Source organism: Labrus bergylta, chromosome 24 (genome assembly GCF_963930695.1).
Source record: "Labrus bergylta chromosome 24, fLabBer1.1, whole genome shotgun sequence".
Classification (NCBI taxonomy): Eukaryota; Metazoa; Chordata; class Actinopteri; order Labriformes; family Labridae; genus Labrus; species Labrus bergylta.
In genome coordinates, this window is record NC_089218.1 from 13,802,932 (window position 1) to 13,819,564 (window position 16,633).

Below are 16,633 nucleotides of genomic sequence, written 5' to 3' on the forward strand. Positions count from 1 at the left end.
GTGGATTATTGGTGACTGGTCCGTCGAGGTGCCCAGAGAGCTGCAGAGACAGAGGAAGAAACCTGAGCTTCAACAACATCTGTATTTGTTGGTTCTTCTGGGGTGGACTTCGGTTGCTTCTCTTCAACAGCTCGCTGTGAGGGAGGTCTCCCCCGGATGGCCTGAGTGATGTCACCCATAGGCTGAGAGCTGAGACGGGTTTTAAGCCTTTTGACAAACCGTTACACCGCGCCCACCTGTCAAGCTGGTCAGCTACACGCCTTATTGTGAATAACTCTTATCCTTCATCAAAACATTCACCCCCTGTACAGTGTGTGTCCATCGAGACATGAGCTAATCACACCTATTTGTTTGTTTTGTAGCAGGCTGTAAACATGTTCATCTCTGCTGTAAAAACAGACTTTTTTTAATGTTGTTTTTCAGATTAAATAAATATTTCTACATAAATGCACTCCTTTATGTCTACTTATGAGTATACATTTCAGATTAATGCTCAACTCAATAGCTTAGGGAAGGAAGTCTACTTTTACACAACTTCTTACTCTTTTGATAAATACTAATGTAGTTCATTTCTGAAAGTGGGATGGAACAGAGTCATCGCAAAAATTTGCCCTTAAACACAGCCCCATTCTTAAATCAAGATACGTGGAGAGTAAATAAGATCAATAACTGGTGAATAAAAACACAGTTAAAAATGATTTAGAAATGTAGTCTTCCCAGATCAATATCACATAATATCAACTTCTCCCATCTAAACTGGACAAAGGGTTTTAAAATGGGAAGAAAATAGTTTGATTGCAAGTTGTTTGGAGGAGATCTAGTTTTATTTGAACAGCATGAATACAGTCTTCCAAGGTGCAAACCCTCCTCCTCCTCCTGAAGCCTGTGGAGCTCGTTGATGTACTTCTGTCTTATCTGCTGGCCATCTTCTCTCAGCAGAACTTCGACTGTTGAAATGTCATTCTGAAGAAGCTCGAGCATGTGACATGGATCCAGGAGAACATGGACTTTTAGTGAGAGGTCTTCAGGATGGCAAAGAAAGAGAGAAAATATCAGTTATTCATTAAATCATTTTTTTTGTTCTCATCTATTTTTCTGTATTTATGTGTGTGTAAGAGCACATTTATAAATTCAACAGTGTACTACCCAGACAACAAAGGTCCAGTATTCAGGTAATCAACATCTATTCAAAGTTAAGAAGATAAACATTATTGTAATCATGCTGTTTTCAGCTCTCTCACTCACACAATGATATTCCACATCAAATTGTCTCAGATTTTGTGAGGAAAAATTCAGCAGTTTATTGTGGATAGTACTTCATCTTAACATGAAACAAATATAATCTGAATTATTTAAATCATTAACAGGTCCCAACTCTCTGTGCTTTAGTACAGAACATACAGTAACTCATTTATTATTAACATGAGCTCAGTACATGGCTGTATTCTTCAAACTATTTCTTATACTTTATATCTATGTGCTTTAAATCTTATTTTCATTCCATATCTTATTTATATTTTATATTTCTACTGCTATAGTCTGTGTATGAGTTCAGTGAAAATTAATATGGTTATTAATATAGTTCTTAATGGTTACAGATGCTCTGACAAAGTGAAGTTTTTTTATTTGTTAATAGTTTGCTCAAACCTTAAGACACTACATCAACCATGTAACGTTAATGTCATCCTCTATAACCTACACAGCACATTAGGTTCAGTTCAGTTTATGTTACTGACGGATAATTACTACACAAAGTTTGTTTTTTAATGTCCACATTTAGGTGGAGAATAACATTCATCATAACGTCAGATAAACATATTTACAGTCTGTGGTTAACCACCGAGATGAACCTTTAGCTTCTAACATCACACAAACTCACTATTTTCAACAACAACATCTTAACAACAAACATTTCTAAACCATTGACCGTAAATAATGTAAATAATGTAAATAATGAGCTACACAGTTAGCCGACTGGTTTACAAGCTAACGCTAAACAAGCTAAAGGTCCGTAAATATAAACACATGAGTAAGCAGTAAATATAACACTACTATATCACTTACCGAAAAAAACTGAAGCATCAACTTGTTGGATGGTCTGTTAACCGCACAGCAAGCCATGTATGTTGTCAGATATGTGTTAAACAAACTCTCCAAACGATGTAAAAAAGAGGAGAAATCAGACGGATCAAGCTGTTAGCCTCCTGACCTGCTGACCTGACAGACAGATGCAGCGTGCAGAGCTGTCAATCAAATCTGACACAACCAAATATGGGCATAGTCGTTTTCCTTAATAGAATAAAATCCGATGAGTTATAAAAAAATTCACCCCCCCCACAGTGTGAGGAGAAGGGGCCGTCAACTTCTCAGATACATCTCGTTTTTTGAACCAGGCTGTAAACATGTTGATTCCTGTGGTGAAAACGGGCTTTTTTGGCTGTGGGCTTATGGCACTTCCGGCGCTTCTGCAGCCAGCCTCAAGCGGAACCTCGAGGAACTGCAGTTTTTTGTACTTCCGCATAGGCTTCATTTTTCGAGACCGGAGGTTGCCCCTTGATCATGCTCTGAGCCGGGGTGTGCTTCCTGCGCGCAGCCGAGCACATGGCTAATTAAGCACGTGAATATTCATGAGATACCCGAGTGACAACAACACGGTGGATTGTAATACCTACAGTGTGGAGTTTCAACGTGGTGTCTAACGTTAACAGACGTCTGGTGAGCTATTTGATAAATGTGTTGTTGCTGTTTCTGTGGAGAAACTCGTCTCGTACTTTACTACGAAAGTGTTGATATATGGAAGACGTTGTTGTGCTAACGTAGCCTACAGGTAAGTGCTAATAGTGTTCGCCGCAGGCTTGTATTTTTGTAATTGACCGTGTTTGAAGGGGCCATCCGATCACACGTAACGTAATGTTTGAGTGGTCAAAACGTTCACATACAGCCAGACAAAGCATTGTAACATAAACTCTGCTTTATGTTAAATGTGTCGCTGAAGGCTTTGGGCCTAGTCAGGTAATGCGTCGCGGGCGTGCGTGCGTGTGTGTCCGTGTGTGTCCGAGACATTTCACTGCTTGTGGAAAGAAACTGTTTCTGTTTGTCTTTGTCCTGGTGTCAACTCTGCGCAGGGTGGATCTGACTTGATGTAGTTCAATCTTATATAGGAGAGTCCGTAACTGGCATTGCAGAGCAGATGTTGGTCTCAGTCTGTCAAAGCGGGCAAAAAACTCATTCAGAGTGTCAGGTAGTGTTATGTCTGTAGGGCTTGAGGCTGTGTAGCTGTCTTTGTAGCCGGTGTTGGATTTGACCTCACTGTTGAACCATGGTTTCCGATTAGTTAGATAGTTTATCTCTGCAAATTGGGGGTTTGTATGTAGGTGGTATAAAGTTCCAGTCCGGCTCAGGCATTAAGCTTTCATTTTTCTCAGCAACAGTGAAAAGTTCATATCTGCTGTACTGTATACGTGTAACTGCTACTTCGTCGAGATGACAAAGACATAAATACAACACAATTAAAACATAAAAGCTGCCTTGACGTGAAGAGCGCTGGGCCGCTGCGACTGACTGCGCCGCCATCTTGCTAGTGATTTCATGATCTATGTGGAGGAGTCACAGTAGTTGAAGCATGAATCCAAAATTGCGATACTCGTATCACATGCTATGTTCTCATAACTGTGAAAATTAAAAAATAAAATAAGGTGCGATGCGACTCTGATAACTTTCCAACAAATATCAGAAACCTTCGAACATAAATATGTCTATGTCTAAGTTAATGAGCAGTCTGTTTTCTCATGTAGCACAGCTGTGTAATGATATAAAAATATTTTCACAGAGCCATGATGTCCAAAAGGAAGTCCAGGATAAAGCCTGTCGAAGATGCAAAGTCGTAAATTCTGTCTTCGAGAGACAAGCCATGGTTTGCAGAAAGATTTATCAACAATATCAAAGGTATGACCTCAAGCCCCTTTGGTAGCTGCAAATTACAGCATTGCATTTCTAAATACTATTCATTAACACACACATTTGGAATGAAGAACTATTTTGGCTACTTGTCAGAAGATATTTTACAGAAAAAAACTGGCTTCAATCTGCTGTTTTGTTATAATCCAATGCGTTCAGGTATAGGCATGTCTTAATAAGCCTGAATTCTATCAGAGAAGTTTCATGTACACACTGGTGAAATCAAATACAGTCAGTTATTTATTTTATTTCTGCCGTATTTACTGTATAGTGTCCAGCACATTCAAATACCACTAAGGTAGGTGCTAGACCAATAGAAGACAGTAATGAAAACGTGAAAGGACTGAAATCTGTGCAACTGTCAGGCATCTTCAGAGGTGACATTTTAAGTTAATGCGTAGAATTAGTTTTACAAACAGAGAACCGAAATACAGGCTCATGGGTCACGTGGTTAACACATGATGGTCCCTGTTAAACAGAAACCCCATATATTTAAAAGTCATGTCACGAACAAAACATTTTTAGAAAGACATATATGATACACAACTGTAAAGAGAAGATCCTCAAGGAACAAAAATACATCATTAGACCAGTGACCATCATGCATTCAATTTGGCTAATTACTAGATAAAGTCATCTCTTTATTTAAGCTGGTATGTTTTCAGAGCATTTAGGAAATTAAATCCAGCTCACAGATATTCCCAAAGGAGGGGGACGACATATTGATCTGGGTTAATTCTGTTTCCTTGTAGGAAGAGGAGTGTTTGCTACCCAACCAATCGAGAAAGGTTCTTTTGTGTTGGAGTACAGGGGGGAATTCATATCAGTGGAAGAATGCCAATCAAGGCACTACTCAGAGATACAGAGTACATTCCTGTATGAATTTGATTGGCAGAAACGCAAGTGGTGGTAAGTATATGAGATGTATTTTCAGGAGCAATTACGGTTTTCTTGTTTAGACCTGAAACGTGTTTAAATATTTCATGAATTAACAAGTAAAATGTTAGACTTAATGTGCTCTATATCTTAAGTGGCTCTTCAAATCAAACTGTGAAGAGACACTTTATAAAAGTTGATATTTGAGTAGCACTAAGTTTGATGTATTGTTTTTGTTTATCTTTTAGTATTGATGCATCCAAAGAAGATGGTTCCCTTGGAAGGTTAGTGAATGACAACCACAAATCTCCAAACTGCATCATGAAAAAAGTTGTAGTGAACAACAGGCCACATTTGTGTCTGTTTGCGGTGAAGAACATAGAAATAGGAACTGAACTTGATTACAACTATGGTGATTCAAAATGGCCATGGCGTAAAAAGGTGAGCTTGTTAGATTATGCATTGGTCACCCTACATGATTTTTAAAGTTGTTCAGTTCACTTCACATAACGTGTCTCGTAATTGAGAATCTTTGAGTCATAGTCTTAGTCATAGACTAGAAAGTATTTTTTTCTAAGAAAAATAATGACATTGGAAGTGCCTAAAACTGGCCAATGGCTGTATTTGAAGACCATAAGATCTTATAGTACATTTGTGGGCAGTCCACATTAAACATCTTGGGTATGCAGATCATTCCTTTAGCAACTGCTGCATCACGCTTTCATTCTAATCAAAGAAAATGTCTACACAAGGCTGAAACCAGTGCTTAATAAGTGGTGTGTTGGTGCTAAAGAGATCTGCTTTACGAACAAAAAAATAGGCCAGTCTTCTATTTCCATTTTTACATGAGTTTTTACATAGAAATGGATCATAAAGTCATGTCTCGTTTATATTAATTCTAGGCTGTAAGCAAGAAGGCTTCTGCTGTGGCAGTAGAAGCAAACACCTTCCCTACAGTGCTGACTTCCCATGAGGATTCAAAGGGAGATTATGCTGGGGTACAGGTAATGAAGTAATGTGGATAATGCCATTACAAAATATCTATGTTAACTTACTCAACACTATGCAGTTCCGAACTGTGTGGAAGGTATAAGCATTGTTTTTCTGGTGCAGGTTTTCAGTCAAAGTTGCAAGTTTTATCACTTTTTTTTTTTTAACTTGATCAGTTGCAGTTGATTCATGTTGTCAGAGTTGCTGATATAGCTGCAGTTGTAGGAAGTATTGAGAGAGGCGATATTTATCATTAATTCTTGATAAAGAGTAGTAACATGTTGTTTCAGAGATGGTTTTAATGTGAGCAAACTTTTGTGACCTGTAAATGTGTCTGGACTTATTATTTCTGTCAGAGCTCATTGCCATCTTGTTTTATATATCTTAACACCAGGTGACATACAAGCAGACTTCTGCAGTGGAAGAAGAGACCGATGTTCTTCCTGTTAATCTGTCTTCCCATGATGAGGATGAGGATGCTAGCCCAAAGGTAATTGAAAGAATGAATGTGGTTGAGTTCTGGTACAGGGTACACTATTTACTTGACTGACTAGTTTCTATTTGACTTCCATTTGGTCAGCTAACTCGTGATACACACTCACATGTTCCTGTGCATGTCTTCATGGGGCCCTCTATATTACTCTTCCTGCAAGAGTTTTTTCCAACTTTTCTCTTCCACACACACACACACACACACACACACACACACACACACACACACACACACACACACACACACACACACAATGTCCTCATTGGGCCCTCCGTATGGACCCCTCTGTCAGTGACTGTTAACCTACAGGACAACACTTCTCACTATACAAACTAAGCATTTCACAATACAAATAATGCACTTTATGAGCAACTGCATGGTGACGAAAATAGTTTGAAGTGAGATCCCTTTTTGGGCCTCTTTTTTGATGTCAAGATAGGGAGACCTATAAAAATGACCCTCATGGGGCCCACTGTGTGGAGCTTTCTTTCTGTGATTGTTTATCGATGGGTGACTCCTCTCACTTTTTTAAATTTACCATTAGTATTCCCAGTTCTAATTTTACACATTCTAAACTGCTGCATGATGAAGAAAACATTTAGGAATAAGAACTTTGCAGCCTCTTTTTTGAGGTTGTGAGAGTTTTTGAGAACCCTTAAAGAATAATTCTACTTGGCTCAAAGTTTAATGCCCATCAGAAAAATGTCATCACATATGCAAACATTTCTAACTTGTGAATGTTTTTATGTCCAGGAATATATTCTGCTTTTTGTTTATACTGAGGGACTGTTGCACTGAAGTATTGTGCAACTTTTGCACTTTTTGAACCTGTGCAAAGGAGCCAAATCCACACCGTCTAATTCACAAAGCATGTGGGCTTTCATGTGGAGGGAAAAAAAAGGCTCTTTTCTAATTTCCTGAGCCTCATTACAAATAACCGCGAATTCACTAACACTGGTGCTACCAGCCCAGCACAGTTAGAGTGAAGTATGTACTGTCTGCTTATAGTAACTGCACCACAGTGTTTATAAGAGTTGTTATGCTCTAACACCCTGATTATTTCGTCTTTTATGATGTTTAGGAATTTACTGCCAGATGACCATCCCTGGTAGATTATTCTGACAATGATGAAACTGATGAGAATTGTTTAAATGACCAGCCATTGGGTCCACACTATGATGAAGTTGTTCCAAAGTCCAGAAGGACAAAAAGCATTCTGGAAGGCCCTGACACTTTAAATACCAATCATTTATTGGTCAGTCATTTACCCCTTTAATCTTTTCCCTGTAATTGATTTTGATAAATTCAAACAAAACTGTATAACTGTACCATAATGTAACACTCTCCACAGATGAAAAAAGTTCCAGATTTTTCTGATTCCCTCTATGATTCAAGTGATGACAGTACAGAGGGCCCTTCTACTCAGTCTAAGTCTGAGACGGCTTCACAAAGGGTGAGTGGAGGCTGTTACCATCCTGAAAGCCTTTTTGTTATTGCTCTGTGTTTTCACTTAAAGGTTAACCCCTGCCAAACTGAACACCTCTTTTAATAACTACACTGTTAGACATACATATCATTGGTCATATGGTCATCATTGCACATGTCTGTTGCTCTACTTGGTGAGCGTGGTGTTGATTTTTGTAGGTGCTGCCAATTTAGTAGTAATATTGTTATTGCATTCATTCATATTTTCTCAACAATTTCAGTACAGTTCTGCAAAGGGGTTGCCTTTTTAATTCTTACCTCCCCATTTGACGAACAAATTGGGATATATTTACTCCATTATTCTGACATAACCTTCGAGTATTTACTTCTAACATGTAGGTTTGTATATCTAAACAAAAAAGAGATAACTTACCCTAACATAACTCTTATTTGCAGTTGGATACATTACAAGATTTTCCTCAAACTCTTAGTGATTCAACTGAGAGTAATGTGGAAGAATTCAATGATGAGGATTCCACAAAGGACCATTCCGATGTGCAATCAGACATTGAAGTTGTTCCAAAGCTGAGAAGGACAGAAAGCATTCAGGTATGGCCCTGACACTTTGAATGCAAATAAGTAAGTGACAGACCTTTCCCCTTTAAATCTGTCAACTGTAATTAATTGTAATAGTTTGCAAAAAAGGATAACTACACACTCTTTTTTTGTAGATGAAAAAAGTTCCAGATTTTTCTGATGCCCTCTATGATTCAAGTGATGACAGTGCAGAGGGCCCATCTAAGTCTGAGATGGCTTCACAAAGGCCAAGGAGAGGCTGTTACTGTCCTGTAAGTCTCCTAATTACTTTTTTTGGGTAATCACTTTGAGGGTAGTGCCTCCCAAACTTAAAACAAAGTTCCTTTACTAAAGTTCCAGACATGCATATAGAGAGATGCAATCATAAAGACTATCATCATGAGCATGCCTGTTACTCTTGTAAGGAAGTTTAGTGTTTGAAGGAATCTTTATTAAATTTTTGAAGTCACTAAAGTTATCTACCCAGATATTGTAGTAGATTTGTGCTAGATCTTTTTTTAAATATAAATTTAATATTGATATAGTGAATTCTTTTTAAATGTGGGTCCCTTAGTCTGTTGTAACTTAACAGTATTTCTCTATAGATGTGAATTTATTTGACTGAAAGCACTCTGAATTTTACTCATCCTACTCTGAATGTACATAATTTTAGCATGTATTAAACCTCCTAGACTGTAATACATTTTAAACATATATAAGGTAGGGAGGAGGTTGAGTTATTAATTTAGGCTTTCTTTTTCTTCTTAAGATTCAAAAGATTCTTGTAGGATCAGATGCCTCAAGTGTAGACAGCGAAGAAGAGTATATTCCAGGTCCAATGGAGGAGAGCACAGACAGTGACTGCAGCTTGGAAATACCCATGACAATTAAAAATATGAACGAAGTTTCTACTAGTCTTACAAGATGCAAGTCTTCCAGTCAGAGCCAGTCTGAGTCCTCCAGTCAGATCCAGTTTGTGTCTCCCAGTCAGAGCCAGTTTGAGTCTTCCAGTCAAAGCAGCAGCTTTGAAAAAAGCAACGGTCCTGCTGATGAGGATGCCCTTGAAAACCATGAAAACAATGCATCCATCTATGTGAATCCAGTTTTGAAGAAGGAGGATGGTTCAAGACTCTACAACAAGAAGCATCACTGCTTTTATTGTAAAAAAGTAGTTCAAAAAATGTTGAGACATTTGTTGCGTATGCACAATGATGAAATTGATGTCACAAAAGCGTTCAGTCTACCAAACAACTCCAAAGAAAGACGACTGCACTTAGATTTCATTAGAAACAAAGGAAACTTTGAACATAACACCAATGCTTTCGAGAGCCAGAAAGGAAAGCTCATTCCTTTCAAACAACCAAAGAAAAAGACTGAGGGACAAGAATTTCTACATTGTGTGTACTGCTATGGACTATTTACAAAAAGAGTGCTGTGGCGACACTTTCAGGTTTGCAAATTCAAGCCTCAGGAAAAAAAATCTAAACCAGGTAAAACAAGGGTCCAGGCACTGTGTGCTTTTGCTGAACGCGCTCCACCTGGATTTAGTGATGCATACTGGAAGTTCTTGAATGACATGAATCAAGACAAGATTGCATTAGCTGTAAGCAAGACAGCTGCATTCTGGAGTACGGCTACAGACTGTTCAAGAAGAACGAAAGAGTAATCAGCCAACATCAATATATCCGACAAAAGCTGAGGGAGCTTGGCAGGCTGATTGTGGCTGCAAAAAAAGTTGCACCAGTAAAGACTATAAAAGAACTCATAAAACCTGAGAAGTATGTTCATGTTGTAACTGCCGCAAGATGCTTAGCTGGCTTCAGTGATGAAACAGGCAAATATAAATGTCCATCACTGGCCAGAAAAGTTGGACACAGCTTACATGCTTTGGCCATGTTTGTGAAGTCAGAAGGATTGAAGGCCAGAGATAAAGAAATTGTCAAAGGTGCTGAGGAATTTGCTCAGCTCTACCAAGAAAGTTGGAAATTTGACATTGCAAGCCAAGCACTGATTCAGCTCCACCAGTCTAAGTGGAATTGTCCTCAGCTCTTACCATTCACACAGGATGTCCAAAGACTTCCTTCCCAGCTGTCTGAAAAACAACAGCAACACTTGGATGCCTTGAAAGAAGAGGTTTCCCCCTCGAACTGGAAAGACCTGACAAAAGTGACCCTGGAGCAAGTAATTCTCTTCAACCGCCGGAGAGAAGGAGAAGTATCCAAAATGCCCTTGTCTGTGTACTTGTCCAGAGACCAATCAGAAACGCATGAAGATGTTAACTTGGCCCTTACAGAACTGGAGCAGAAGCTTTGCAAACATTTTGTCCGGATAACCATAGTTGGAAAGAGAGGAAGGAAAGTTCCTGTTCTCCTCACTCCACTCATGAGGGAATCTCTTGATACTCTGGTTGAGAAGCGAGAAGAATGTGGGGTACTGACTGAAAATGGTTTCTTGTTTGCATTGCCTCATTCTGTCCACCACCTCAGGGGTTCTGACTGCATAAGACAGTTAGTGCATGAATGTAGTGATATCAAAAATCCCAAAGCTCTAACCTCAACAAAACTCAGGAAACAAATAGCAACGCTCTCTACTGTACTGAATCTGAAGAACACAGAACTTGACCAGCTGGCAGATTTCCTTGGGCATAACATTGATGTACACAGAAAGCACTACCGCCTTCCAGAGGGGACCCTACAGCTCGCCAAGATAAGCAAAGTTCTCCTGGCATTGGAACAGGGACAGCTCGGAAAATACAAAGGAAAGAGCCTGGATGAAATTCACATTGATCCAAACGGTACTTAGTCATAATATATTTTAATGCAAAGATAAAGGTTTGAACAGAGCAAGTTTGTAGTGGTTAGAGTTTGACTATAACAGCGCAATTTAAATTCAACTATTTATTTAATCAGTCCAGCTGTTTATGTTTCCCTTGTTGTACTCTTGATTGTCAGAGGTGAATCACTACACTTTCATCTGTCCAACTCATTCATACAGTATTTTGTCAATACACATTTCAGAGACTGTTGAAATTGAGGCCTGTTCACAAGAGGTCATGGAAGGTATGTGTGAAGCATTGTTTTACACTGGTTATGAATGATCAATTATTGGATTGTAATATTTGTAACAGTTTTCTTTGGCTATGCAATGACAACAGGTTCCCCTACTTATTGTTAATTTTTGGGAATGCACATTTGGAAAAGTGACTATCTTATCACACAACATTTAGAGCATTCATATATTTGGTGACTTTTATAGAATCTTTAATTTTGAAAAAATGTATTTGTTATATTTTAAACTCCCCATCTGTCAAATTAGAAGAGTTTGCACAACTTTCTCAGTCACCTTAGTTTCACGTTATATACTAAATTATCATGAAAGAAAAGGATCAAATGCAGCCAGCTTATTGAAAGCTACTTCTGTCTCATTTATTTGTTTTAACTATTTTCTGTTACCAGATGCCAGTATGGCAGATGTCCAGGGGTCGGAAGATGAGACCAGCACCACAACACTACAAGAAAGCAGCTTTGCCCAAAACCAGAGGAGGAAGTTTGCGAAAAAGAGAGGTAAACATCTCAAGTCTGTTCAGTTAGTGCTATTTTATTTTCAATGAGGAACTTGGTTGACACAGTTTACAGACAAAACAAATTCAACAAACACAAACCAATTATGACTCAGGTCATCAATGGCATATGTTGTGTTTGTAAAATTCTTAAAGGACCTTAGAAAAACACTATTCATAAGAAATAAATGCACATTTCTACAACAGCCCTCCTGACAATAATGGTGTATAAGTAGGTGCAAAGGTTAGTGTGTTGTTAGCAGTGGGCTTAAGGGTAGAGGGGAGAAACCCTTTTAGTCTGAGTGACAAGGACCTATATAGATGTACAGAGGACATGGGGGCCTAGTGGGTGTTAGGTATGCGTTTTCTACTGCAATTTATAAGGTCTTCCTGTAAGTCTCTTGTGGATGCTGCTGAGAGGCTCCTGTCCCTGTCTGATGATCTTGTTCCTTGTCCTCACAATCTTGTTCAAGGGATTCAGTTCAGCACTTATTGCTCCAAACCACACTGGGTTGTTAAAGGTTCCTCAAAGCATCTGTAGAAAACTCAGAATACTTTTGGCTGGCCCAGAAACTCTAGAATAACAGTTTACTGCTGCTCTTCAAAATAAGCTTGTCGTTGATGGGGTTGCCAAGATATCTACACTCTTAAACATGCTTAGTTTTACTGCCTTTTACCGCCAGTGTCAGTTATAGTGGAGCTCCAAAAAGGCGTCTGCTTTAATGTCAGGCACAGGGGCTTTATTTGCATGTATTCTCTTGAGCACCCCCTCAATATCCCTTGGGCGAAAACTCTACATATATCAGTGTAAGGTTGGTACTCAGTTCCTCCCACTCCAGTTTGCAGCTGTGCGTAGGTTGGACTTCAGTGTTTGGAAAGCCAGCAAATGTCTTGACACCTTTCAAGACATCCCTGGTTTTGGCCTCTTGGAAAACCTTTGTCTTATAATTCCTGTCTTATTTCATTATTTAGCCTGCCTTGAATAAGTTCAGCCTCAGTCCTGTTGCCTGAAGCAAAGACTGATTTCCTTTTTGTGTCTTTCAAATTGTTAGTGGTCCTGGATTCTCATCATTATCACTTTTAATACAATAACCATGTGTTCACAAAGATAATATAATTTGTGAGAACATCAATAGCTTCAGTCACACTTGTCTGGGAGATGAACACTTCCCAGTCAGTGCACTCATTGTCTTGCAAGGTCTCAGTGGCCTCATTGCACGGTTGCTTTTTAAAAATGGCCTCTCTTTGTACCTAGTTGCTAGCATTACAGAGGCACCGGAGTCAGAAGATGAGGACAGTGTGATGTCACTGCCAGACAGCACCTCTGCAGCATCTGCCCGAAACCAGAGAAGCTCTGCAAAAACTAGAGGTAAGCTGAGAAGAATAATGTACAAATTCTGTCCATTTATCTGTAAAAGACACAGGAACCATGTACAAATTATATAGTTGTATAAAATCTTTACTCTCTATTACTACAATTTTATAGTTGTCACTATGACCAATCAAGGTATACATGACAAAGATCAAAATGCAGCCAGCTTACTGAGAGCTACTTCATAGTCATATTTCATATTTTAATCAATAGCTGTCTCATTTATTTGTTTAAACTATTTTCTGTTACCAGATGCCAGGGTGGCAGAAGCCCAGGGGTCAGAAGATGAGGCCAGCACCGCATCACTACTAGAAAGCACCTCTACAGCGTCTGCCCAAAACCAGAGGAGGAAGTTTGAAAAAAAGAGAGGTAAGTACAGCACAATATACCACTGTTTTCTGTAAATGCATGGTTGTGACCTTGTGAGGGGGAAAAGATGTGAAAAAAGTCGCACAGCCAGCCTGGTCAGTGTCGCCGTCTTTTCCAGCACAGCGTGCACTCAGCTTTCAATACACACTGAATGGGGATGGGTTTTAAGCACGTCAGGTTGCAGTTAGTGGCTGCTGCACCCGCTGTAATGACAGCGCGTGTTTCAGTATTTTATACTGGTATATTGGTCGCACCGGTGTATAAGACACAGCCAACTTTTCAGACGAAAAAATAGGTATTAAAAGTGCGTCTTATACACCAGATTTTACGGTAATATTTTAAATCTAGGGTTGACTAAGCTATGGATAAGCTAACTTTAAAAGACCTCCATCACTTGGTCTTTATTAGGTTGTAGTTCTGTGACACTTGTGTGCAAAAGAGGTATAAGGCACCCATTTAGTTAATGTTTGGTTAAACTGTGTATATTTTTCTGACTGTGGGAGAGTCCTGTATGGTCTCTCAACCAAGTCAGTACTTCATTGGATGACCAGTTGAATCAATCTGATAGTATTTCAGTTCTAGTTATGATTTAAAGTTTTCAAAACTCTGTAACTTGTCCTTTTTATGCCCGTTTAGGTAAACAAACTGCTGTTAAAAGAAACTGGACACCAGAAGGATGTGCTGCAGTACAAAGACATTTAAAGAAATTCATTGTGATGAACCAAGTCCCAGGGAAGGAGGACTGCCAGCGCTGCATCGATGCAGAACCTCAAGCCCTGAAGAGCAGAGACTGGAGGGCAGTGAAATACTTTAAAAATTGAATTTCTGCTCTGCGAAGAAAAATAGAGTGAAAGTATTTCAGTGAATGAGGAAATTATAACATTGTAAACTAAGCATGCAACAGTTTTTTTTATGCTGTTTTCTCAAAATGACAACACTTTGGCTTACTTTATAATATAACTTTCTCATTATGTTGTAGCTTATTTCATCATGCACATTACACTGTTGTAATGTAATGCGTTCATTGTTTTGTAGTATGTTCAGGTTATAACATTATGAGCTTTTATTACATTAAAGTAATTACATCATGTGTAGTTACATTTTTAGTTTTAGTTGTTACATTACAATTTTTAGTTAAATATACTATGTGTAGTTGTAAAAGTCAAAAAACACACGCACATCACTTAGTTAGGTGCTGAGTCGGAAAAATACTACAGATGCAAAAAAGGACTCGCAACACTAAAGCTCCCAAATATAAACATGTTTATTTGCTAAAAGTGCATTATCAGGGGCACAACGTTTCGAGCCGTCCGGGCTCTTCCTAAGGGGCTGTAAGGAAAAAAAGTGTGTGTCTGTGTGTGTGTGTGTGTGCCTGTGTGTGGGTGCCTGTGCGTGGGTCTCTGTGTATGTTTTTTGTGTGTGTGGGTGTCTGTGTGTTTGTGTGAGTGTGTCTGTGCATGTGTGTGTGTGTGTGTGTCTCTGTGTGCGTCTGTCTGTGTGTGTTGTGTGTCTGTGTTTGTTTTGTGTATGTGTGATTCTGTATGTGTGTTTGTGTGCGTGTTGTGTGCGTGTGTGTGCGTGTGTGCGTGTGTGTGTGTGTGTGTGTTGTGTGTGTCTCTGTGTCTGTTTGTGTGTCTCTGTGTCTGTTTCTGTGTCTCTGTGTCTGTTTGTGTGTGTGTCCGTTTGTGTGTCTCTGTGTTTGTGTTAGGGGTTAACCCTAACCCTAAAGACAACCCTACCCTACCCTAACCCTAAAAAAAACCCTCACATGGACTCTGCCTCAACGTGGCGTGAGGGCTTGAGTGCCTCCTGGGTCCTTGGGATTCTCCAGAATAGCTCTACCCAGTAGTGCTTACTCCTGTGTCATAGGCAGGAGTAAACACTACTAGGTAGAGCTATTCTGGAGAATCCCAAGGATCCAAGAGACCAAACCAAAGAGTCCCCATACTTACCTTTCTGTCCCCATACTTACCTTTCTTCATAAGCCTTACCCTGACCTTTCTACTAAACCTGACCATTTCACCAAAACACTTACACCTCCTCCTAGAACCGTCGGATCCAATGCAGGTAGGTTTGAAACACACACACACAAAAATTCAGGTTAATAACTATCACTGTTCAGGAGTTGGGAACTTCAATGTCAACATTTGTAATACAATTGGTTTTAAGTTCATAACTTTGCCCAGGAAGGTGCTAGACACCTGGTTCTGACGGATCCAGAGTCGGACTGAGCCCAGCTACTCGTTTCTATAATTTGGCGGAGATAGCGCCACCTAGCGGGAAAAAAAGTATGGACAATTTTTAATTGTATTACATATACTTATCGACTCCAAATGGCCTGAAACGTGCTCCTAAATACTTTCTGGGGGAACTTTTTTTAACAAAACACTTAGTCATTCGGGCAAGACGTTTAAGGTCATAACTCCACAACGGTACGTCCAGACTCCATCTGCCATAATTCGGGTACACTGAACACGCATGACTTGTCCCTGAGTCTCTACGATCTTCCGTTCCCAAGATGTGGCCAAAACAAAGTCCGACCAATCAACTTTGAGCACTTCCCGACGTCATAGAGACTCGAGGGTGGTACCGTTGGCTAGGCCATGCCCCTTTTTGGGGGGTAGCATCTTGGTTCCAAATCTATGCGACCAACCAATCAAAAGTTATTAGAAATTTTCAACGTGCTAGGGGGTAGCACGTCGGTTAATACCCCCTTTTCCCTAACCCCCTACCCAATTTTCACTTACTATCATTTCACATGGGCGACCTTTTCACCTATAACTCCTGACCCTGATTACGGAGAGACTCCAAAAACACATCCGTCTGCCATAATTCGGGTACGCTGAACGCTGGTCTTATCCCTGAGACTCTACGACCTTCTGTTCCAAAGTTACAAATTTGGAAAAATTTAAAATAATTAAAATTTAGCCCCTACAGACCCAACCCGACGTCGTAGAGACTCGTGGGTGGTACCGTTGGAAAGCCCATGGTCGATATAGTGGCAACCACCAAGGTT

General features: G+C 39.6%; 2 protein-coding genes across 5 annotated transcripts; both read left to right on the plus strand.

Annotated features, from left to right (window-relative positions):
- Window positions 1-2,578: 2,578 nt before the first annotated feature.
- LOC114921800 (uncharacterized) lies at window positions 2,579-9,983 on the plus strand. Of its 3 annotated transcripts, XM_065952228.1 has the most exons (10): window positions 2,579-2,715; window positions 3,830-3,945; window positions 4,710-4,866; window positions 5,082-5,117; window positions 5,736-5,837; window positions 6,218-6,313; window positions 7,668-7,769; window positions 8,198-8,350; window positions 8,473-8,589; window positions 9,087-9,983. In XM_065952228.1, the coding sequence occupies exons 7-10, from the start codon at window positions 7,668-7,670 to the stop codon at window positions 9,981-9,983; spliced, it is 1,269 nt and encodes a 422-aa protein (XP_065808300.1). In that variant the 5' UTR covers window positions 2,579-2,715; window positions 3,830-3,945; window positions 4,710-4,866; window positions 5,082-5,117; window positions 5,736-5,837; window positions 6,218-6,313. The 3 variants fall into 3 exon arrangements, with proteins under 3 accessions (XP_065808300.1, XP_065808302.1, XP_065808301.1); XM_065952230.1 differs by lacking the exon at window positions 8,473-8,589; XM_065952229.1 differs by lacking the exons at window positions 2,579-2,715; window positions 3,830-3,945; window positions 4,710-4,866; ... (1 more) ...; window positions 5,736-5,837; window positions 6,218-6,313 and adding an exon at window positions 6,786-7,571.
- Window positions 9,984-10,202: 219 nt separating this feature from the next.
- Window positions 10,203-15,741, plus strand: LOC110004485 (uncharacterized). 2 transcript variants are annotated; one of them, XM_065952226.1, is made up of 6 exons: window positions 10,203-11,111; window positions 11,335-11,376; window positions 11,773-11,880; window positions 13,132-13,245; window positions 13,501-13,617; window positions 14,254-15,740. In XM_065952226.1, the coding sequence occupies exons 1-6, from the start codon at window positions 10,211-10,213 to the stop codon at window positions 14,436-14,438; spliced, it is 1,467 nt and encodes a 488-aa protein (XP_065808298.1). In that variant the 5' UTR covers window positions 10,203-10,210; the 3' UTR covers window positions 14,439-15,740. The 2 variants fall into 2 exon arrangements, with proteins under 2 accessions (XP_065808298.1, XP_065808299.1); XM_065952227.1 differs by lacking the exon at window positions 11,335-11,376 and having other exon boundaries at window positions 14,254-15,741.
- Window positions 15,742-16,633: the final 892 nt, after the last annotated feature.

Bases quoted from the DNA above. Each gene is read 5' to 3' on its own strand.
- LOC114921800 (XM_065952228.1), top strand. From the start codon at position 7,668: ATGAAAAAAGTTCCAGATTTTTCTGATTCCCTCTATGATTCAAGTGAT. The intron at 7,770-8,197 runs GTGAGTGGAGGC...TCTTATTTGCAG, and splicing joins CTGAGACGGCTTCACAAAGG to TTGGATACATTACAAGATTT. The intron at 8,351-8,472 runs GTATGGCCCTGA...CTTTTTTTGTAG, and splicing joins GAAGGACAGAAAGCATTCAG to ATGAAAAAAGTTCCAGATTT.
- LOC110004485 (XM_065952226.1), top strand. From the start codon at position 10,211: ATGTTTGTGAAGTCAGAAGGATTGAAGGCCAGAGATAAAGAAATTGTC. The intron at 11,881-13,131 runs GTAAACATCTCA...CTTTGTACCTAG, and splicing joins GAAGTTTGCGAAAAAGAGAG to TTGCTAGCATTACAGAGGCA. The intron at 13,618-14,253 runs GTAAGTACAGCA...ATGCCCGTTTAG, and splicing joins GAAGTTTGAAAAAAAGAGAG to GTAAACAAACTGCTGTTAAA.